At 44.2% G+C, this 25,268-nt stretch overlaps 2 protein-coding genes across 2 annotated transcripts; one reads left to right on the top strand and one right to left on the bottom strand.

Moving 5' to 3' along the window:
* Positions 1 to 3,060, top strand: LOC123440128. The gene is made up of 4 exons (XM_045116703.1): positions 1 to 110; positions 938 to 991; positions 2,027 to 2,167; positions 2,619 to 3,060. The coding sequence occupies exons 1-4, from the start codon at positions 21 to 23 to the stop codon at positions 2,964 to 2,966; spliced, it is 633 nt and encodes a 210-aa protein (XP_044972638.1). The 5' UTR covers positions 1 to 20; the 3' UTR covers positions 2,967 to 3,060.
* On the bottom strand, positions 3,059 to 24,926 carry LOC123440129 (farnesyl pyrophosphate synthase-like). Its single transcript, XM_045116704.1, has 12 exons — positions 24,882 to 24,926; positions 24,805 to 24,829; positions 24,470 to 24,585; positions 24,285 to 24,371; positions 21,948 to 22,064; positions 21,779 to 21,867; positions 21,587 to 21,638; positions 21,398 to 21,493; positions 3,619 to 3,663; positions 3,449 to 3,538; positions 3,303 to 3,374; positions 3,059 to 3,184 (listed from the first exon to the last, which is right to left on the bottom strand). Exons 1-12 carry the CDS (start codon positions 24,909 to 24,911, stop codon positions 3,059 to 3,061), a joined length of 945 nt encoding a protein of 314 aa, XP_044972639.1. The 5' UTR covers positions 24,912 to 24,926.
* Between the last annotated feature and the right edge of the window lie 342 nt (positions 24,927 to 25,268).

Genomic DNA, 25,268 nt, shown 5'->3' on the forward strand with positions numbered 1-25,268 from the left:
TGTCCCATCCTAATTAGTAAATGGAGAATTCTACTCAACCCATAGTGGTTTTTGTGTTACTATTTCTTTGTAATGCAATCATAGTGGGATGCATTCCATCTATCGAAGAGGTAAAACATTTAAATAGTATAGTTTGCTCCTAGTATATTTGAGGTACACATATTTTTTAATTAAGTATCCATCTTTCCCTATATGTTCTATTTGTAGAAAGGAAACTCAACATTGCTATGACCTTTTGACCTTCATCCAACATTCTTCTCGGCAAGCAAGAACACTAGCTACCTTATATCAAAATTCAAAATTTGCTTATGTGAGTATTACACATGTCTATGCTATCTCAAATTTTGAGGCATTATCATATAAATATTGAATCTACTTATTAGCACTACATTAATTACATTTTGGCAGTCTTCTAGTCATTTCTGGCTAGGAGGAGGTCGTATTGATTATTATGGCGCACAGACCTCACCAGATGTATATGGCTTTAATTTACATCGTGGCCAAGAAACCGCATCTGCCATTTGGATTGTAGATAGGGCTTCACAAAACGGAATTCAAGTTGGATGGCATGAAAGTTACCTTGATCTCGGCAACTATGAAACAAAAACCATAATTTTTTGATTCCCTATGATGTCCATAATTTCACTAGAAATTGTTTTATTTATTATCTTTTAGTACACGATTTTTAAATATTTGTTATAATAGCTTATGTTTATTGATGAATTCTCAATAAGATATAAACCTCTATGTACAACTTGTATTGTTGAGAAGAAAACATAAACACTACTTACAAATTGTCTTTTATGTTACTCTGATATATCATAGCTTATTTTCATGATAAATGAATAACATACTAAGTTGTGTTTATTAGCTACTACTACTTTTTGATCAACTTTTGTGCATTTGATTTTTAACACACCATAACAATTTTGTGCAGGTTTCGCCGAAGTTGTACAATGATTCTCATACTCACTTCTACATGGCTTGGACGGTAAGTTATATTGTTATCTGCATATGATGTAAAATTAGAAATGGTTAATCCTAGTGGTGTATGATTATTTTTGCAACTATGAAGGACAACATTGTCCTTGAGATATTACAATAATTTGTCTTTACATACATACAAAAGGACATACATTCTAATATATTAAACTAATATCCCCCTTAGCAAAATATGGGCTTGTTTTATACTCTTTTGACTTGCTTGGTACTTTTATAATAAAACTAAACAAATCTACAAATTGTCACAAACATGATACACAAGCCATCATGATGTGACTTCTTAAAATTCGTGGTGTCTATTACTATAATCTTTGATATAATGTACTCCCTTTATTATGAACATATTTTTGTAATTTAGTATTGATACAACTCTCAACGTAAAAAATTAACTTACACTTTCACATGCATAGGTAACAAAAATGTAAAACCAATACATGATGTCGGCATAAATTTGACCTAAGAGATTTTCCGTGAGTTTGGAAATGCATTTATTATTGCCACTATCATATATGCTATGTAGTACGTAGATGGCTAAGGTTATTTTTATAGTTGATTCAACCGATGTATATTTTGAGATATTCTTGGTCCTCTAAAACTTATGATTAACAATGAATAGGTGTTTACCTTGTATACGTACAAAGCAGGTATACAATGAATAGGTGTTTCCATGATAAAACTTGAGTTTGTAGCTTCCATAGAAAAGCAGATATAAGTACATTACATTTTATATAATATGAAATCAAGAATAGATGATTGATATAACGCTTTATCGCACACACGGTGGGGGTCTTCTATAGAAATTTTGCTATGTAATTATTTTGCCAATAATCACAAGAAAATGAACAAGAAATTCAATAAGTTTGATATGTTATAACTTCAATGATAATGCACTAAAATATAGCTTTGTATTCCTTAAAATACTTTCATTCCTTTTTAGGAAAAATCACAAATACTTCTTACATGGAGAACATGAATGAACATACACAAGGCTCAATTTTTTATACTCTTTATGTTGCAATGACAGACTGACACTGGAAAGAGTTGCACAAATATGCTTTGCCCTGGCTTTCACAAAATATCATCAAGCATAGCTCCACGGAAGATCCTCGACAAAGTTTCAAGAATACATGGACCAAAATGGTTTATGACACTAAGAGTATTCAAGGTAAATTATTCCCAAAATTATTGAATTTTGATTGGTCTTGTCCAAGTTGACGTGCTACAAATAATTTACAAGCTTACAACTAATTTTAAACATATTGACAATGTATGAGATTAGAACTATATATGGGCATACATAGGAAATGGTAGCCTTGGAAATGATGTTTGTGGGTTAATGATTCCTAGTTGTAAGTGATTAATTTAATCTATGAAAGTTTGGGCGTACAATGGATAGTTTTTTAAATATTGCATTTAAATAATCACTTGAGTTTTTTTTTCATAAAAGGGAACTTGAACAAAAGTGGTGATCAACATATTTCCGCACTTTGATAATTAAATAGAAATTTTTGAATGTGATGTGATGTTATATTTTTCATAATAAAGTAAATTATATTTATTTTTATGGAAAAAATAGATAACCTACAATACACATCATATGCTGGTTTTACTTTCAGGAGAAATCTTCTGGTGATTGGCATGTCTACCTATACAAAGATAATGGTATTCAAGAACTAGTAGGTTACTTTCCAAAGTATTTGGTTCCAGGACTCATAAATAAACAAGTTGAGATAAGTTTTGGTGGCTATGTGTATTACAAGAAACCACAACCGAGTCCTCCAATGGGTAGCGGTTATGTTATAGCCAGCAGCAATGCGGCATCATTCAACATCCTAAGGCTTATCGATGCTCATGGTAATGATCATGTAGTCAATACTGATCTGCCATCTTATATTGACAGGAAGGGTTGTTACACTCCTTCACAGATTGACGCTTCAACTATATTCTTTTATGGGGTTCCATAACAAGGGTACATCAGAACAAAAGAGCTTGCCTGAGCAAAGCAGTGACCCAAGATGATTCTACTAGACGACCTCTTTTGCACACAAGAACGTTCCTACTTCCTCATGTGGATTTTATGCAAAAAGGATTCCAGCACTGCTTGCACAGCTTCATTCGGTTGTGCTTTGATGTGTGAGATCAGCTTTTCATAGGTCTCCCTTTCATACTCAGAGAACACCCTCTGGAAGTGATGATAAAGAAAAGCATGTCACGCATGCTTGCATTGTAAATGAACTTATAATAGTAAAAATTATGCAATGAACAAGTCTTGTCACACTATGTTGAACAAAAAGGAAAACCTCGAGATTGAGCTCTTTATACAGAGCCTTCACTTTTGCGACGCAAGCAGGATCTGATTTCCCGTAATTTTCCTGTGCATGACAATACAGACGTTAAGATAGTGCGTTACACAATATTATAGAATGATTCAGTTCATGTGCCTTACAAATAGGATGTCTTTTTGCCTCTCATCGACACGCACTAGTGCTTGAACAAACAGCCAAGAGCACTTGAAGTCTTCGATATCGGTTCCAATCTACGACAGGATTGTTTTAATTACAAATCACATGCAAAATGTTTTGTTTTGACAGTAATAGAGGAAGTGAATCAACTTACCTTGCCCAGAACTTCTGGATCGCCAAAAGAGTCGAGATAATCGTCCTGAAAGGTGAAACTGGCTGTTAACACTATTAGAAATGAGCAACTGACATTACAAGGGGGCCAAGGGCTAGTACATATACATGTGGTAAAAGGCAAGAAACCCCTTATACAATGGAAAAAGTTTACCATCATCCGACAGATAGCATGGCCGCATCCGCCACCTTCTTTATGTGACACGCGTCCAAATAAGGATTGTGTCTTCGTCAAATACATTACTGCAACTAGGGTTTTGTTTCTAAAACATATGCGATGTTGCAATGATTTACGACCGGTTTATGTTTTGCAGCAAAATCTATGTTTCAGAAATTTTCCGCAACAAGACCCTAGTTGCAAAAAAAAGATGCAACAAAACCCGAGTTGCAGATATTTTTTGCAACAAGCCAACTGTTGCAAAAAAGTTTGCAACAAGACCTATGGTGCAAAATTAATTATGCAACTAGGTGTATGTTGCAATGGTGAAAGCAAGCTTGGCCGCTCGATGCGGTCAGATCCAATGGTTTGTGATCTGGCTAATCTTTTAAAAAGATCAGCCGGTGGACACATAGCATGCCCCTTATACAATGGGATGCACAGTAAAAATGACTATACACATCTATCCCCCATCCCCCTCAAACCCATGGTGGGTCAACAACACTGAGTTTAGAGAGAAAGAACACATGCTGCGCTCGAGTCTGTACCTTCGTGAAGAAGTCTGCCAATTGTAACTCAGAGGGCACATACTGAAGAGCGAGAGTCTGATCCTCCACAGCAGCACGCACAAAGTGGGCATCCACACCAATGTGCTTGATGAGCTCATGCTTCACCAGGTCACTGTGTTGTCTGACAGTAAGGGAGTCGATGTAGTAACAGGCACACGAAAGTCCTCAAGTAACCATCATAACCAGATCACCTCAGCCGTCAGCATAGCCATCGCACGCAACTAAGCCTCGGTACTCGAGCGAGAAACTGCAGTCTTTTTCTTGGTCTTCCAGGCAATAAGAGAGCCACCAAGAAGAACACAGTAAGCAGATAGCGAGAGGTGATAAGATGGATCACTAGCCCACGTAACACCAGAGTAGGCCTGGAGCTTGAGTGAGCTAGAGCGGGGAAAGAAAAGGCGATGAGATATCGTGCCACGAAGATATCGTAGAACACGGAGGAGGTGACTATAGTGGACAGAGATGGGGGTGCAGCAAACTGACTGAGAATGTGGACTGGATAGGAGATGTCAGGACACGTAACAACAAGATAGACAAGGCTCCCAACGAGGTGACGATAGCGAGTGGGATTAGGAAGAGGATCACCGTTAGAAGCGCGAAGCTGAATGTTCAATTCCATAGGAGTCACAACAGTGCGCTCATCAGCAAGAGCGTAGCAAGCAAGAATATCCTAAATATATTTTCCTAGGAGATGAAGAAGCCATCAGGGATCGAAGAAATCTCAATCCCAAGAAAATAGTGAAGGGGATCAAGATCAGACATGAGGAACTGGTCGCGAAGGCGGGCCTTAACAAAGGCAATGTAGTCAGAGTCATCACCAGTGATGATCATGTCATCAACATAGGGAAGGAGAAGAGTCTGACCACGAGGAGACATGTGAACAAACAGTGGGGGGTCATGATCAATACGAGAGAAGCCCGCGGCAGTCACCATAGAGGCAAAACGCTCAAACCAGGCGCGAGGGGCCTGTTTGAGACCATAGAGGGAGCGTCAAAGTCGGCAGACCATACCATCAGGAGCATGGTACCCTGGTGGTGGTTGCATATAAACCTCCTCATGCAACTCACTATTGAGAAAAGCGTTCTGGACGTCAAGTTGAAACACAGACCAATGACGAACAGAAGCCACAACAAGGAGAGTGCAGACAGTGGTCATGTGGGCAACAGGAGCGAAAGTCTCATCATAATCGCGGCTTTGTTCCTGCTGAAAACCACGAGCCACAAGACGAGCTTTGTAGCGCTCAAGAGAACCATCAGAGCGAGTCTTACTCTTATAGACCCACTTGCAGGTGATGGGACGAACACCGAAAGGAAGGGAAACCATATCGCAGGTGCCATTGTGCTCAAGGGCAGCAAGCTCCTCGACCATTGCAAGCTGCCATTCAGGCTTAATCATGGCAGTCCGATAGGACAAGGGCTCAACCACAACGGAGAGACCATAACTGTGAGGAGAATAGCGATCAGGCGGGGGGCAAGGCCGAGCACGAAGGTTATGAACCGGGGGAAGCGTGAAGGGAGGCGCTCCGGAAGTGGAGGGCGCATCAGTAGGATCATCTTCACTACGAGGCCGGCGAGTGTAGTGCAGAGGAAAAGGAGAGACGGGTGATGAGGGTGGGGAGGAGAATGGAGGGGAAGAAGATACGAATGGTGAGGATGCGGAGGAGGATGGAGGGGAATGTGGTGTCATGGTGGATGAGGAAGAGTTAGATGTGTCGGAGGAAGTGGGGAGATAGGAGGCACATAGGAGGAGGTATCGGGAAGAAGAAGAAAGGAAAGGTCGTCCAAGGAAAAGCGCGAGGAGGAAGGGTGAGGGTAGTACGAACGAGACTCATCGAAAGTCACATCATGAGAAATGCGCAACCGACGACCAACAGGATCCCAACAACGATAGCCCTTGTGCTCATCACTTTAGCCAAGAAAAACACACTCGACTGACTGAGCAGTCAGTTTGGTGCGTTCTCGCGCCACAAGAAGGACGTAGCAAACACACCCAAACATATGGAGAGCTGAGTAGTCAGGAGAACAACCAGTGAGACACTCCATAGGAATGCCACCCTGCAAGGCAGTCGATGGATGAATGTTGATGAGATAGGTGAATGCGGAAATGGCCTCAGCCCAAAAGTGGGGTGGAAGAGAAGCGGCGATCATCAGCGCACGATGTTGGGACCCCGATCCTGAGTCATAAGAACCTAGCCTGTAACACATCACATCACTTTGCGGCCTCACGCACGGTAAACTCCACGGCTGCCACCTTACCTTGGCCGGGACCGTTTGCGTCTTTTGGCTCACGTATATGAATATGTTGCTAGCGTTCAAACGACGATGAACCCGGGTCGACATGACTAGTTATAAACCCCAGCGGTACAACCGTACAGGGGCAGGCATACATAACCCAGCAAAGCAGGTGTCGGTCATCAGCGTGTGTAGACGAGTCGTAGCAAGCTACAAGGACTCCATTACACCGCGTGACATTTCCCCGAGGGGACAGACACAGCACCAAAGAAGGATACATGCCGGTCAATCAATGTGTTCCGAGCAGTAGCAAACTACCAAGGCTCGATGGAATCACAAAGAGGCATTTCCCTATAAAGAGTACTACTAAAGGCAAACAACTAGGTGTCGAATCCCACACATATAATGCATTTCAAACATACACACATTATGCACGATATGTGTAGATACAAGATGGCATCACAACATAACTCTATGACTCAAGCATTTATTAAAGACTCATAAGAGTCAACATAGTATGATATTACAAACAGGGGGTCTCGTGACCCGACACTCAAGTCATACAAGCAACAAGCGGAAGCAATTCATGTCTCGGAACAGACATCTACTAAAAGTGGCTGGAAGAGCGTGACAAGCTACTACGACCCTACCAAAGGAGCCAGACCTTTGTCTGGGATTCCAAGCTATTCCGGTCAACATCGAACACATCGCGTAGAACCTTTAATGAGTCTAAGTCTTCTCTGCAAAAACATAAATAAAGCAACCGTGAGTACAAAGGTACTCAGCAAGTCTTACATCAGAACTATCTACATATGCATCATGTTTCAATGAAAGGGTTGTGGAGTTAGATTGCAGCAAGCCAGCTTTGACTCTTGGCTAACCTGTACTACGACTACAAGCTCTTTCTTTGAGGTGGGATAGCGCACACGAGTCCACATATTCACCAATTCAATACACCACTATGGATCCACTCTCGTTTCCCTACGAGAAGGCCTTCCATAGCACTCACACTTATCTTGCATGTTTTAAAGTATCCATTTAAGTTGTCTATGTACCACGTAATGCTTCCAAGTAGTCCATATCCGAGGACGCGGCTATTCGAACAGATTGAATCACCCTGCAGGGGTATACTTCTTCACACATGCTCCCACCACTTAGCACCATATGCACGTCATGCATCTCGGATAGCTTCAAGCGGAAGCACTGGAGTGGGTGTCGGCCACGACCGTTAACCACACAAGACCTTAGTCCAGGTTTATCGCCTATTTGAGACTGAACCCGCAAGGAAGTCCGGCCGAGGTTTCCTCTACGGCCCCAAACGATGCGCGCAGGGTTCCCAAGCCCACCATTCGGGTGCCACTTGGTACACCGTGCCACTGTGTATCTACCGTAGTGAAGCCTACCCCGTCGGGCAGAGCTAAACACGGCCGCCAACACTTTTCCTACAAACACCAGAAACTAATTGCAACTCCTGGACAGAGATCTAGGCAATTAATAAGCCGAGCGGGGTCATATTTCAGGGCCCAATGCATGGTAGTATCTTGTCTTGGATAACATACACAGAACTCAGTTCTTAAGGCGGTCCAAATGAGACAACCCGCCATGTACTCCTACATGGCCTCTCATCGCTACCTTTACCAAATAATATTCACACCTTTACTCTCACACTGTAGAACATGAACACAACCATTCTGATCCATCATCCAGACGGATCAGACCCAACACGACTCTAAGCATAGCAGGCATTGTAAACAAGCATGGATGAGTAAGCACAACAAGGCTCAAGCAGTTGCTACTCATGCTAAGTGGTTTCAACTATTTACTGTGACAAAAACAGGTCATGCAGAGGAATGGGTTCAGCTACCGATAACATGTACAGTTGAAACGTGTTTGTCCTAATGCAGTAAAAGAGAGCAGGAGCGAGAGGGTGGGTTTATATCAATATGCTCAAGGGGGGGTAGCTTGCCTGACACGTCTGAAGATAGCAATGGGTCTTCATCAATGTCAACGATCACATCGTCGGAAACATCGTTTACCGAGAGGGAACAACACCGACAAACAAGAAAGAACAACAATTACTTCACGGAAATGCAACACTATGATGCATGCTCAAGACATGAAATGAAAGGTGGCGGGGCTAATGTGGCTATCATTTCTTAAGTTGAAGTTGGTTTGAATTAGGATTCAAACATCACCTCAAGCCGGGTATCTTTCCGGATACCCTTTTAATTGATTCGACCTGACGCTCATAACAAATTGTTCCAACATGCATGGAGTTAGTATTTTGAGGTACTGATTTGCATTGAGCATAGTAATTGAAGTGGGATTCAAATAAGTATCAATTTCCAACTCCAAACTATTTATTAAAGTTACCCTATTCATCATTTTGCCTATTTGGTGTTGTTAACTTTTTCAAACATGCATGAAAATGCCATAATCAGATTCCTTGGATTTTTCTGATACTTTTCATATATAAATTATTTTCATTGGACCTACACATTATTTTATATGATTTTTAGAAGTTTTCAGCATTTTCTGGAATTATTTTATAAACAGAAAATCAATTACTGCGTCACTGTGATGTCATCACTCCGTCAGCAGTCAACAGCGCCTGGGCCAGGTCAAACCTGACCAGTGGGGTCCACTGGTCAGTGACCCAGGGCTTAATCCCGCGTTGACCCACCCTAATGGTGGTTTGACTCTCCCGTGAGGCCCTATGTCAGCGTCTCTGGGGAGGGGGGTTAGTGGCTAATAGCTTGCCACGTCGGCCTCCACCGGAGGGTGGTCGCCGGCGACCAAGCCCGCGGCGGAGGTCTCACCGGAGTTAGCCTAACCGCGGCTATAGGGGACTATTTGCGACAAGGTTTGCGGCTACGGGACGCTGGCGATGCGCCCGTTCTGGCAGGGGGTAGCAAGAGGGATAGGGTGGCCGGGAGATGTGCCGGCGACGAGCGTGCGCGGCGGCCGGAAGTCGGGATCGACGGGGTTGTGCTCTGGAGGGGGTTTTCGAGCAAGAGAGAGGGGGAAAACATCAGAGGCTCACAGAGGTTCCATTCCTCGCATCGACGAGGTTGGAGGGGCTCTCTTGCAGCGGATCGACGGCGGCGGATCTCGGTGACAGGAGATGGAAACGACGATGACGGCGACGCTTCAGGAGGCTGCGACTTGATTCCTTTGGCGTGGAGGAGGTACTCGTCGTGGCGGAGAGAATGGGCTACTCAGGGGGCCTTCCCTGCGGTCGGAAAGGCGCCGGTGAGCTCAAGCAGAGCTCGTCCATGGCGGGAAGAAGAAGAGCAGAGGGGAAGAAGGAGGAATGGATGAGGCAGAGGGGTTCGAGGGAGGAGGAAAAGCAAGGCACGGGGGTGAGGCATCGCACTGGCTAGGAGGGACAGGCAGGGAGGGAGGAGGTGGCACCCTTGGCCACGGCGACGTGCTCATCTTCTCCCCTGCCTTCTGGCAGGAGGAGGGAGACGACAGGGGACCCCCTGGTGGGCTGGGCCTGGAGATGAGCGCAGGTAAGTCTCTCTCTCTCTTTTCCCTTTTTTTGTTTTTATTTCTTTCTGGCATTTAGGTTTAGGTTTTAAAATAAAATGTTTAAATATTTTATAAAACCCTAAATTAGTGTTATGTGATAGTGATAAAAATAAGCAATGCCACATAATAGTTTCAACATTTTATAAAACTAGGAGGTATTTGAAATTAATTAATTAATTGATTTCAGTGGCTTTTGAGTTTAAAATAAAATGCCAAAAGTATTTTGAAAATATATATCACCCCTGATATTTGATTTCCAACATTTATCAAAAATGATGGACTTTTATGAAAACCATTTTGGTTCATTGATTTGTCACCACTTTTGAATTGTTTTGCATATAGAGTTGCTAGGGTTTTGTTTTGAATATAGAGTAGCTAGGATTTTCCTCTTGTTGGACCTATTTGGATGTTGTTTGGTGTTAGGTTTTGGTCATCCCCATTTGTAGAACATCCAAATTTCAATTAAATTGATTTGAATGCATTCATGAATGCTTACTGATGCAACTAACTACAATCTATATTCTAGGGCTGTGACAACTCACCCCCACTAAACAAGAATCTCGTCCCGACATTCAGGCGTATTCGGGAGGAGGAAGAGGGGACACTAAACTATCACAATCTTCACGATCCATTTGCTCCTCTCGAGGACGTTGATTCATCGTACCATGTTGATCTTGACATCTTTGTCCTTGAGGTCTTCATCTAGCTTGACGACAAAAGAACAGGGAGACTACACAAGATTCGATCTCCTCGAAGATCGAGCAACTCAAGATCAACTCATAGAATGAGACATAGGAATGTCCCTTGAGCTGAGACACAACACATAACACGGATGAGAAAATGAGGCATAAGACAAAGGTTCAATTGGTAGGCAACAAATCCATGCTTAAATCAGATGGTGACGAGGTTTCAAAGTAGCGAGGATTAAATTGCCATTCGTAACATAACGGGGCACCTTAGGAAGGTGACTCACAGAGATATTCCTTTAAGTGGCAAAAATAATTACTTTTGATCCCAAGATCATTGAAACTCTTCATACCAGGGTAAAGCGATTCACAATTAATTGTTGGAGGAATTTGAAAGAATGGTATACTCAGTTTGAAAGAAACTAGAGTTATAGAACAACTCGGCGAACGGAAGGCACAATCCAATTATTACCGAGGATATAACCTAGTGTCTGAGCGTGCTCTCAAGAACTTGAGCACTCCCATATTCATCAAAGTTTTACCAACATCCGTGCCAAGATCTTGGTGACACAACATACTACCATGATGAACAGTGATGGAGGATGCAGATACAAAGGAAGACAACACTTCCTCAGATTTCACCTTAGCTGTGCCAAGGGAACGAAATCTGGTTGATCGGCCGAGAGACATTTAGCACTCTGCTTCTAATGTTCTCCTTGATGTACTAGCACACCCAAATTATAGATCATGCTTGATATCTAGCGCATCAAGTATAGGTCGGACTTCGGGACCAAAGGGAATCCATGAGGAACAACTTCCAAAATAAGTCATACAGAACCTCACGGGGAGATGGCTAAGATTGCTGATACAAGATATTCTAATATCAAGTCTTCCGGCTAGGTGTGTTAGCCATTACATCACTTTACCGGGTTACATAGAGACCAATATAATAATTCTTGGGGAAAGTTCCAACCATTATAACTGCCTGAGATTCAGCTCCGGTTGGTGCCACGATGCTTCAGACTTAGCATGTCTGAAAAGAAAGTTTGCAACACAAATCGACGAGATAACGTTGCATGAGTCTCAGGAAATGAACTACGGAAGACAACTCCAAAACATGAGCTAGATCGCAAGACCCACGTGAACACACTGCCCAAGACAATGATGACCACATGAAAAGTCTTACAACAAAACACTACCGCGTTCTAGTTTGGGAACCATCATTGCGGATATCGAAGCCATGTGCAAGTCCGTCTGGTACCTTCAGGAATGGCACTTAACTTCTTTTCCTTGAACAAGTCAATCAGTGGCTTGGTGTGCTAGGAAATACATATGGAGAGAGAGGTTGCAAAGCTATCAAACCACAGCATACTTCGCACGTGCATGACTGATTTGGGATGATTCTGAAGATAACAAAACGACCTTCCCAAATTCGTGGCAGCAACTTGCACCAATGCACATGAATTAGAGGAAGTCACTTCTTACCCTAACATATACCTCATGAATAGACATGAAGACAATGTCTTAAAAGTTTCCAACACTAACTTAATGTCCAACATAGATCATGGAACAAATTAGAATGTTGCCGATGGGCTCAACAACAATTCATCAAGATACCCATATAAATGGATTTCCATAACTATGTGAGCAAGATAATAGCATTGGTGAGATCAAAGAATATAATGGTGTAGGCTCAAGGAAAACCCTGAGTAAGACACCGCTACGAAAATCTTTGGTTCTGAGTTTGATTTGACGATAGCCCATGCTCAAATCAAAATTGAACAAGATAATATATGCAACAATTGCTCACACGAATCAACCGATGAAAATATCATCTTTCTTCACACCCACACAACATAAAGATATCCCTTTTAAATGAGCTGAGTTTAGGCGAAGCTTTTATCTTCCAACTCTCCAAGTTGTTGTTTAGCTTAACCAACTAGCTCGGGGTATCCAATACGGATTCTTGGAGAAGATGGCTTATAGAGAAACCAACTTGATCACGAGCTCTATTATAACAGTCAGGAAACAACCTGGTAATACTTCCGAGAAGATATTCGGAAAATCACGAACCACCGATATATTATTAAGCTCGGAAACAATCTCGCTTTTCAGGGCAAGATGATGTGATCAATAGAACGAGGGATTGACAAAATCCTAACTCATCGATCGAAAAGTGCACCATGAAACATGGACTAGGTAGGACACTCAATCTTAGGATGACAATTCAATCACCATCACCATAAGAGTGAAATTATTGTCCATTAGCTACCAAGCAATAGCATTGCTAGGAGTATTGATTTCACACATCATGGTTCACTTGTCGATATTCCGGTTACAACCAACACGAAAACCAAGGGATGAACAATGATAGCGAGAAGTATCGCTACATCAAGAGCTCATAAGAGATGGTGCAATTCTCATAACACTCTTGACAAAAAGAGGGTAATACTCCAAGATAGAACAGAACAAAAGCTGGTTTAGCATTTCGATCTGCGGAATACAACTACTTTGACCCAATCCAAGAAATGGATAAAGTACTGGAGTTTGCTTCTCCCAGTCATTCGAGAATAGAACAACTTGATAGACTAAAAGAATAATAGGCATCGATGACATGGATGCACAACTATTCTTGACTATCCTCTCATGGATGAAGTTCAGAATACAACTAGATAGAACCAACTCAAGATCACATCATTTCTTGAGTTATGGATGCATGGATTAGAATGTCGAACGAGTTCAACATAATTCTTCCAGATAACCCATGCAGAAGGGCGGAGTAGGCAGAATCACAATATGGAGTGGAGAACTCATCACGAGCACTCTTGTTATGATCTTTAATTCACGAAGAAATTATGCCAAAGATGATTCATGGTGTTGGGAGGATGATATACCATGAACCTTGGGAGCTACAACCAGGTTACTAATCATTCTAAAGGAACTAGCAACACTATCAACAGAGATGAGCAGAATGATCCTTGGATTCAAAGACCCAGAAATAGAGTACCTACAAGCTATTTAATATCACGAGATGTTTTTCGAAAATGATGGCCAAAACTATCACACTGGAAGACATACCACACATCTAGACTATTGGGTAGTTTTCGAAGTAACATGTTTTCCTAATACATCAACAAAACATTGAGGTAATAAAGTACCTCAACACAATTATTAGTGTGCTTTGTCCGGCCAAAAGACATTAGCTCAGGAGGAGGGAATTTGCAATTGCATCAGACTATTTGGGAACTTTGGAAAACTCGGATAGCATAACGGCTGTACGGGCATGAAATATGAGGCAACCTGCAAGAAAACTAACAACATAACAATTGAATTCTTATGCAAACACTGATCTAGGAAGACAACAACTTCTCTATAAGTCTCCAACATAGTAACTCGTCATCCTAATGAATAGATGAGAAGCCTAATTCTTAAACCCCTTAGAATAAAGAAGAGGGTGACTCAGAATAAGAATGACACAATGAAAGGAGTAAAAAGAGCCTTACGTTCCCTTCCACAAACAATTCCCTTATATAACTAAAGAGTTGCTAGACACAACATCGACCAGTTTGGCTTGGTTATCCTACAGGCAGTCAGGCTCTAATACCAAAGCTGCCGGGACCCCGATCTTGAGTCATAAGAACCTAGCCTGTAACACATCACATCACTTTGCGGCCTCACGCACGGTAAACTCCACGGCTGCCACCTTACCTTGGCCGGGACCGTTTGCGTCTTTGGCTCACGTATATTAATATGTTGCTAGCTTTCAAACGACGAAGAACCCGGGTCGACATGACTAGTTATAAACCCCAGCGGTACAACCGTACAGGGGCAGGCATACATAACCCAGCAAAGCAGGTGTTGGTCATCAGCGTGTGTAGACGAGTCGTAGAAAGCTACAAGGACTCCATTACACCGCGTGACATTTCCCCGAGGGGACAGACACAGCACCAAAGAAGGATACATGCCGGTCAATCAATGTGTTCCGAGCAGTAGCAAACTACCAAGGCTCGATGGAATCACAAAGAGGCATTTCCCTATAAAGAGTACTACTAAAGGCAAACAACTAGGTGTCGAATCCCACACATATAATGCATTTCAAACATACACACATTATGCACGATATGTGTAGATACAACATGGCATCACAACATAACTCTATGACTCAAGCATTTATTAAAGACTCATAAGAGTAAACATAGTATGATATTACAAACAGGGGGTCTCGTGACCCGACACTCAAGTCATACAAGCAACAAGCGGAAGCAATTCATGTCTCGGAACAGACATCTACTAAAAGTGGCTGGAAGAGCCTGACAAGCTACTACGACCCTACCAAAGGAGCCAAACCTCTGTCTGGGATTCCAAGCTATTCCGGTCAACATCGAACACATCGCGTAGAACCTTTAACGAGTCTAAGTCTTCTCTGCAAAAACATAAATAAAGCAACCGTGAGTACAAAGGTACTCAGCAAGTCTTACATCAGAACTATCTACATATGCATCATGTTTCAATGAAAGGGTTGTGGAGTTAGATTGCAGCAAGCCAGCTTTGACTCTTGGCTAACCTGTACTACGACTACAAGCTCTTTCTTTGAGGTGGGATAGCGCACACGAGTCCACATATTCACCAATTCAATACACCACTATGGATCCACTCTCGTTTCCCTACGAGAAGGCCTTCCATAGCACTCACACTTATCTTGCATGTTTTAAAGTATCCATTTAAGTTGTCTATGTACCACGTAATGCTTCCAAGTAGTCCATATCCGAGGACGCGGCTATTCGAACAGATTGAATCACCCTACAGGGGTATACTTCTTCACACATGCTCCCACCACTTAGCACCATATGCACGTCATGCATCTCGGCAACCTTCAAGCGGAAGCACGGGCGTGGGTGTCGGCCACGACCGTTCACCACACAAGACCCTAGTCCAGGTTTATCGCCTATTTGAGACTGAACCCGCAAGGAAGTCCGGCCGAGGTTTCCTCTACGGCCCCAAACGATGCGCGTAGGGTTCCCAAGCCCACCATTCGGGTGCCACTTGGTACACCGTGCCGCTGTGTATCTACCGTAGTGAAGCCTACCCCGTCGGGCAGAGCTAAACACGGCCGCCAACACTTTTCCTACAAACACCAGAAACTAATTGCAACTCCTGGACAGAGATCTAGGCAATTAATAAGCCGAGCGGGGTCATATTTCAGGGCCCAATGCATGGTAGTATCTTGTCTTGGATAACATACACAGAACTCAGTTCTTAAGGACGGTCCAAATGAGACAACCCGCCATGTACTCCTACATGGCCTCTCATCGCTACCTTTACCAAATTAGATTCACACCTTTACTCTCACACTGTAGAACATGAACACAACCATTCTGATTCATCATCCAGACGGATCATACCCGACACGACTCTAAGCATAGCAGGCATTGTAAACAAGCATGGATGAGTAAGCACAACAAGGCTCAAGCTAAGTGGTTTCAACTAAGTGGTTTCAACTATTTACTCATGCTAAGTGGTTTCAACTATTTACTGTGACGAAAACAGGTCATGCAGAGGAATGGGTTCAGCTACCGATAACGTGTACAGTTGAAACGTGTTTGTCCTAATGCAGTAAAAGAGAGCAGGAGCGAGATGGTGGGTTTATATCAATATGCTCAAGGGGGGGTTGCTTGCCTGACACGTCTGAAGATAGCAATGGGTCTTCATCAATGTCAACGATCACATCGTTGGAAACATCGTTTACCGAGAGGGAACAACACCGAAAAACTAGAAAGAACAACAATTACTTCACGGAAATGCAACACTATGATGCATGCTCAAGACATGAAATGAAAGGTGGCAGGGCTAATGTGGCTATCATTTCTTAAGTTGAAGTTGGTTTGAATTAGGATTCAAACATCACCTCAAGCCGGGTATCTTTCCGGATACCCTTTTAATTGATTCGACCTGACGCTCATAACAAATTGTTCCAACATGCATGGAGTTAGTATTTTGAGGTACTGATTTGCATTGACCAAAGTTTGAGCATAGTAATTGAAGTGGGATTCAAATAAGTCTCAATTTCCAACTCCAAACTATTTATTAAATTTACCCTATTCATCATTTTGCCTATTTGGTATTGTTAACTTTTTCAAACATGCATGAAAGTGCCATAATCAGATTCCTTGGATTTTTCTGATACTTTTTCATATATAAATTATTTTCATTGGACCTACAGATTATTTTATATGATTTTTAGAAGTTTTCAGCATTTTCTGGAATTATTTTATAAACATAAAATCAATTACTGCGTCACTGTGATGTCATCACTGCGTCAGCAGTCAACAGCGCGTGGGCCAGGTCAAACCTGACCAGTGGGGTCCACTGGTCAGTGACCCAGGGCTTAATCCCGTGTTGACCCACCCTAATGGTGGTTTGACTCTCCCGTGGGGCCCTATGTCAGCGTCTCTAGGGAGGGGGGTTAGTGGCTAATAGCTTGCCACGTCGGCCCCCACCGGAGGGTGGTCGCCGGCGACCAAGCCCGCGGCGGAAGTCTCACCGGAGTTAGCCTAACGCGGCTATAGGGGACTATTTGCGACAAGGTTTGGGGCTACGGGACGCTGGCGATGCGCCCGTTCTGGCAGGGGGTAGCAAGAGGGCTAAGGTGGCCGGGAGATGTGCCGGCGACGAGCGTGCGCGGCGGCCAGAAGTCGGGCTCGACGGGATTGTGCTCTGGAGGGGGGTTTTCGAGCGAGAGAGAGGGGGAAAACATCAGAGGCTCACAGAGGTTCCATTCCTTGCATCGACGAGGTTGGAGGGGCTCTCTTGCAGCGGATCGACGGCAGCGGATCTCGGTGACCGGAGATGGAAACGACGATGACGGCGACGCTTCAGGAGGCTGCAACTTGATTCCTTTGGCGTGGAGGAGGTACTCGTCGTGGCGGAGAGAATGGGCTGCTCAGGGGGCCTTCGCTGCAGTCGGAAAGGCGCCGGTGAGCTCAAGCAGAGCTCGGCCATGGCGGGAAGAAGAAGAGCAGAGGGGAAGAAGGAGGAATGGATGAGGCAGAGGGGTTCGAGGGAGGAGGAAAAGCAAGGCACGGGGGTGAGGCATCGCACTGGCTAGGAGGGACAGGCAGGCAGGGAGGAGGTGGCGCCCCTTGCCACGGCGACGTGCTCATCTTCCCCCCTGCCTTCTCGCAGGAGGAGGGAGACAACAGGGGACCCCCCCCCCCCCCCGTGGTGGGCTGGGCCTGGAGGTGAGCGCACGTAAGTCTCTCTCTCTTTTCCCTTCTTTGTTTTTATTTCTTTCTGGCATTTAGGTTTAGGTTTTAAAATAAAATGTTTAAATATTTTATAAAACCCTAAATTAGTGTTATGTGACAGTGATAAAAATAAGCAATGCCACATAATAGTTTCAACATTTTATAAAACTAGGAGGTATTTGAAATCAATTAATTAATTGATTTCAGTGGCTTTTGAGTTTAAAATAAAATGCCAAAAGTATTTTGAAAATATATATCACCCCTGATATTTTCTTTCCAACATTTATCAAAAATGATGGACTTTTATGAAAACCATTTTGGTTCATTGATTTGTCACCACTTTTGAATTGTTTTGCATATAGAATTGCTAGGGTTTTGTTTTGAATATAGAGTAGCTAGGATTTTCCTCTTGTTGAACCTATTTGGATGTTGTTTGGTGTTAGGGTTTGGTCATCCCCATTTGTAGAACAGCCAAATTTCAATTAAATTGATTTGAATGCATTCATGAATGCTTACTGATGCAACTAACTACAATCTATATTCTAGGGCTGTGACACACGACTCGTCTCAAGTAGATGACGATGCTTGTGTTCCGCAACGCCATTCTGAGCATGGGCACCAGGACATGAGAACTGAGCAAGAGTACCCTGTTTCGCGAGAAAGGCACACAACATCTGGGAGATATACTCTCCAGCGGAGTCAGCACGAAAAGTGCGAATAGGCATGGAAAACTGGGTGTGAACCATGGCAGCAAATCGTTTGTATATAGAGAGAACCTCGCTACGAGATTTCATAAAACAGAGCCAAGTGTAGCGAGAGAAATCATCAATAAACAGAACATAATAGCGATGGCCTCCTTTCGAATCAAAGGGAGCAGGTACCCGTACATCAAAATGAACTAAGTCAAAAGGACGCTGAGATACTGACTCACTAGTAGGATAAGGTAATTGAGTCTATTTGCCAAGCCTACCACCATTACAATGTAAAGATACATCTCCGGATACAGACCGTAAGACACCCTGACGCACCAACGACGACAAGTGGGAACCACATAGGTGACCAAGTCGATGATGCCACTGTTGGAAGGTCGCAGAAGAGGAGGCAGCAAGAGCATGAGAACTGGCAGAAGTGGTGGCAGCGGAAGGAACATGAAGCCAGTCAACCTACCAAAGACCCTCCAACTCGCGATGCCGAGGGCCAGCACCAATCAGAGCCTTGGTGTGAAGCTCCTGAATAGAGCAAGAGTCAGTATCAAGAATGACACGACAACCAGAGTCAGTAAGTTGGGCAGCGGAGAAGAGATTCATGGTAAGATGGGAAACATGAGAAATTTAGGAACAGAAAAAGACGGAGTAGAAAGAGTGCCACGACTAGCAACACGAAGAGGAGTGCCATCAGCAGTGAGAACATTAACAGGCGAATCAAGAGGTTGAAGAGAAGACAACGTGGAAGAATCAGAAGACATATGAAAATAAGCTCCAGAATCCAGAACCCACGAAAATGTACTTGACTGTGTAGGTGCCGATGGTGATGAAGGGGTGGGAGCTATCACAGTGGCAGCGGAACCCCTCGATGAAGAGCCAGAAGAAGCCAGGAGGCGCTTGAGCCGGATAATGTCCTGGTCAGGGAGTGACCGAGTCGAGGAAGATCCGGGACTCCAACTCGAGGAAGAATGCCTCTGGTCTCGCTGTTTCTGGCGATAATCAGCCTCTGGGTGGCCTGACCTAGACAGTAGCCATAGACTATATCACGGCGCGATCGGCCCTTCTCAGCATAAGGAGGGCGACCCATCCCCCCTGCGGGTGTGGGCAGGAATGGCGGTGTAGTGGAACGAGTAGATGGCACAAGAGCTCGAACAGCCAACACAGAGGGAACCGTAAGCAACCCAACAGAACGAAGGCGAGTCTCCTCATCACGAAGCTCAGCAAGAACCTCTGTGATAGGAACACGACCTCGAGCAAGCAAGTGAGCACTCCGAGGCTCAAACCCGGAGCGGAGGCGAGCTAAGAACTCATGGACATGCTGAAACTTCAAATCAGACCACGTAGTCTAGCAACAACGGCAAGCTCCACATACAGCTATCCGAAGAGAGTCAAGCTGGTGCGAGATGGCAGAACTCTGTGTGTAGAACTGATCAACAGAAGATTGCTGAAGAGCATGCTCCTGACGCACCACAGATAGGTAGAGCGCATCACCAGAGGGCTGATAGCACTGACGGAGATAAGACCACATTGCTGCAGTGGTGACGAGACCCATGAACTCAGAGGCAAACTGAGGAAGGACACTCGCAGTGAGAACAGCAGCAGCCCGAGCATCATCATTGCACCACTGAGTGTAAGCAGACAGATCATCCCGGTAGACAGAAAGAGCATCTGAGTAAGCAAATACCTGATGATCATAAGCCTAGACCGCAGCATCATCGAGAGCCTTGGTTGCACCCCGATCAGCCTGGGAAGCACCAGCAGCCAAAACAGGCAGCATCGGTTGGGTAGGAGCCACGGGAGCAACAAGGGCATGGCGGACAGGGAAGCTCGCCAAAGAGGACACCCCATAGCAGAAGACCGTGCATGTGGATACGCATAAAGCCCACAAACTCAGCATAGTTGGTGCCATCGAAGATCACCGACCACCGAGGAACAACGACATAGCTCGAAGAGGACATGATGAGCTCCCTCTCCCTGAGTTTTTTTTCTCCTTTGTTTTGAAGTCAACCTGATCCGATCTGGATCAGGGAGCGGACCAACGGCCGAGCACGACGACAGCGGGCGGGCAACCCACGGGGCAGGAAGCCGCGGGGCAGGCCGGACGATAGCTGCAGGAAGCAGCAACCGTCAACGGGGACGAAGGAGAGCATCGGCCGAGCTCGGCTGCAGCGGCATCAGCGCGGCCGAGAAGAGGCCAGGCGAGGAGCAGCCGGCGGCGGTGGATCCAGGCGGGGCCGGACCTGGGGCGGGCAACGGCAGCAAGACGAGGCAGAGCCGGGCAAGGGGAGAGCCGGCGACGAGCCCAAGGGCAGCCAGGCGAGGGGAGGGCGGCCGGAGCTGCTAGGTCGCAGCTACCAGCGGTAGCGGCGGTGGAGGAGGAGAGCACGGAGCTGCAGCGTGCGGGGTGGGAGAGAACCTATGCATCTAATACCATGTTAGGAATGAGCAACTGACATTACAGGGGTCCCAAGGGCCAGTACATATACATGTGGTTAAAGGAAAGAAACTCCTTATACAATGGGGTTTGCACAGTAAAGTGACTATACACATCTAACAAACACCACTTCTGAAAACGTAAATATCAAGAAGAAAGATAGTTATTCAGGTGAAAAGATAAATGTACTACGAGTAGTATACCTGAATCTGAAAGTAAACACCCATTTCAACTAGGATGCGCTTCGCTTGAACATAATCATCCAAATTCTTACCGGACGGTAGCAGTGCACAGCCGACCTTTGCAATAGCCAATAAGTTAAAAGGACTTTTACTGCTGGTGGATCATAACTAGTGCTGCCAGAACATGTAAAATGAACATTCTCTTTTTACCGCCAAATAGAATGAATAGTAAGCTGTTTTGTATTCTACAATGAGCCCGTAACTGCATATAAATTAAAACTAAAACATGCCCCATCAGCACAAAAAAGAATAAACTACAAACGGGCAAATCATTGTACTCAAGGTACTAAGCATGGATAATATAACATCGTCGATCTTCATAATCAGGTGGCAATGGCATACACATCTACAGTATATTTGCTCAGATCTTTATGCCCTTCACTCGTTGTAATCTGGTCTAATAACTCTCCAGAAGTCGTCCTAAACTCGACCTAAATGAGAAGTAACAGAATTTAAGCTCCTGCAACAAAAGATGACATAGAATGGGACATTTTTGGATATACCGAATTACCTCATTGAATAAGTCTAGGAGGTCAACATAGTAAGGTTTTCCATAGAAATAACGCTTGAAGATTCGTGATATTTGGCTGTGAAGGACAAGTCCATCATTTATGGCAATGAGGCCAACCTGCTCATGGGAGAAAAACAAAGCCACTACAAGACTGTAACAAATCATGAAAGTCAACCAAAGGACTAGACACAAATAATGATGCAATAGTTTCTTCTGCTAAATAAATACTAATAATAATCTGTCTATTTACATAAGGAATTCATGGCCATAATAGTATCTGTGTTATCTAGGTAGTGACCTACTTCATCCTGTGATATTGGAATTGAGTCACGACTATTTACTTAAGTCTTGATTTAGCAGAGGAATACAGTGAAGCAGAATCCTGAAGGGAAGGTGGAACGGTATAAGGCCAGATTGGTCGCCAGAGGATATAGTCAAACTTATGGAATTGACTATGATGAGACGTTTTCTCCCGTGGCAAAGATGAACACAGTAAGGATATTGGTCCCCTATGCTGCAAACTTCGGGTGGAAGTTGCATCAATTAGATGTCAAGAATGCCTTCTTGCATGGTGAGTTGCAAGAAGAAGTGTACATGGAAATAACACCAGGTTTTGGTACTTCAAAGACTACGGGGAAGGTATGCAGGCTGAAGAAATCCTTGTATGGACTGAAGCAATCACCAAGGGCCTGGTTTGATAGGTTCAGACGTGATGTCCGTGGTATGGGGTATGGTCAGTGTAACGGTGACCACACGATGTTCTACAAGCACTCTGATCGGAAGATCACCATTCTTGTTGTTTATGTGGATGACATTATCATCACTGGAGATGAGGAGGAGGAAATAGAGAGATTGAAGGGTTGTTTGAGAAAGGAGTTTGAGGTAAAGGATTTGGGTAACCTAAAATACTTTCTTGGCATTGAAGTGGCTCGGACAGAGAAGGGAATCTCTTTGTGCCAACGAAAATACACCTTGGATCTCTTGAGTGACGTGGGCATGATGGGATGTCGTACTGCCCCTACTCCGATTGAACAAAATCACCAAGTGACAGCACAATCAGGAGAGCTAGTGAATAAGGAAGAGTATCAGAAACTGGTTGGAAGGTTGTTGTACTTGTGTCATACCAGGCCTGACATTACGTATGTTACGGGGGTGGTGAGAAGATAGATGCATGAACCAAGGAGTGGGCATCTTGATATTGTGCACAGAATCCTGAGATACTTGAAGGGGACTCCGAGTAAAGGGTTGTGGTTTGGGAAGAGTGGACATCTTGAGGTTGATGGCTATAGTGACTCTGACTGGGCCAGTTGTCAAGATGATAGAAGATCAACTTCTGGTTACTGCGTGTTTGTGGGAGGAAATTTGGTATCATGGAGAAGCAAGAAACAGCCGGTTGTGTCTAGATCAACAGCAGAAGCTGAGTATAGAGCATTATCTCAAGGGTTGTGTGGGATTCTCTGGGTGAAGTACCTACTGAGCGAGTTGAAACTTCTGAGGAAGGGGCCCTTGAAGGTGTGGTGTGACAATCAGTCAGCTATAGCCATCGCTAATAACCTAGTTCAACATGATAGGACAAAGCATGTGGAAATTGATCGGTTCTTCATTAAGGAGAAGCTTGATGCCGGGGTCATCAGCCTTACTCATGTCAGTTCTGGGCAGCAGTTTGCAGACTGTTTGACAAAGGGTCTGGGAACAAAGGATTGTAACTTGGCATGTGACAAGATGTGAATGATAGATATCTACCACCCATCTTGAGGGGGAGTGTTGAACCGGTATGGCCCAGCCCATACAAGTTATCTCTTAGGGCCCTGGCCCATGTAGTGGGACTAACCTAAAAGGAGGCTCCCAGCCATCTCCTGTTCCTGAGACAACCGGCACACAAAAAACACTTGTGCTGGAGGTACTCCTCTCCCCCTCCCGTACTCCTCTCTCCACCCGTTCCTATAGTTAAGTACAACAAAAGATTTCTAATAAACAGCTGATCATGTACAAGAACATTTAGGGCCAGTTCTTTTGGGGCTTATGGGTGGCTGCCAAAATAAGCTGCCCCCTACCCAACTTACTCTGGCAACCCAACCTAAATTTGCTTTCTAGAAGCCTACTCCCTCTGTAAGCAAATATAAGACATTTTTCAAATATGTATGTGAAACAAAAAAACTTCTTATATGAGTACAAAGGGAGTAATTAGGAATTATCGAGACAAAGCAAAGAGCCCCCTCGGTCCGAAATTACTTGTCACAAAAATAGATACAAATAAATGTATTTAAAACTAAAATAAATCTAGATACATCCATTTCTACGACAAGTATTTCCGTACAGAGGACGTACTTGACAAACCTTTGGAAGCCTATACCAACATGGTTTTCCTCGCCTAGTTTGAGAGTTGTCCATAATATCATCAAGGACGAGGAAATAAGCCTGAAGCTGCGCATTACGCCAAAGAACAACCATAAGAATTGCACCTTGTACGATGGTCCCACAATATTCAAATCGCTATATCAGAGAAGCATCGATGGTAATACCCATTCGATGCCCCAGCCAAGAATGCAAGCAAGAAAATGTTCCTCCTCATTCGGTTCAGACCCTGCTTTCAACAATTTGTAGCTCTCTACGACAGCCAACCCGCGGTTCAGCTTTCCTGTACATGGGCAAATCTAAGTCATTAGTTTGTGTTGGAATATATTGTCGGGCTCTCTCCATCAGTTTAGACTTGTGAACCAGGTGATTTGGAGCATGGATTTAACAGTTTGAGGGTCAAAAATAGTGTGCCATGGTGTGAAATCATGGATTTTTTTAGTCCAACATGCATAGTTTGACGGCTCTCTCCTTCCATCTCAGAATGCAAGCATTTGCTCACCACCAAGCACGTTGTAGTCCAACATCTGCTCGGAAAAAAGGACCATGGATTTATTTTAGCAAACATGTACGATTAACCGTGACTAATACAGACGGAGAGGATAGCATCTTAAAAAAACAGATGGAGGATTGAAGAGAGATGGTAGTACTGACGGCGTCGATCCATCGGAGGGCGTCGTCGTTGAAGTCGAAGGAGCCATCCCGGAGAAGCTCGGCCTTGAGGGTCTCGTAGACGTGTCGGAACATCGTCGTCGTCGTCGTGGTGCCCGTGCTCGCTTCGCCCTGCGCCGCCGCGGCCATAGGTGCGTACCTGAGACGTGTGTGGATACCGGCGAGCGTGCGCCAATCTTGATTTATCCGGTTTTTATTTTTTCCGCAGGAACTAGACCAGACCAAGGATATTGCGCTGGTTTTAGAGAGGACGCGGGAGCGACGCGCGTCGTGCTGCACTCATTTCAGTCCGCG

The sequence above is a fragment of the Hordeum vulgare genome, chromosome 3H (assembly GCF_904849725.1).
Source record: "Hordeum vulgare subsp. vulgare chromosome 3H, MorexV3_pseudomolecules_assembly, whole genome shotgun sequence".
Lineage (NCBI taxonomy): Eukaryota > Viridiplantae > Streptophyta > Magnoliopsida > Poales > Poaceae > Hordeum > Hordeum vulgare.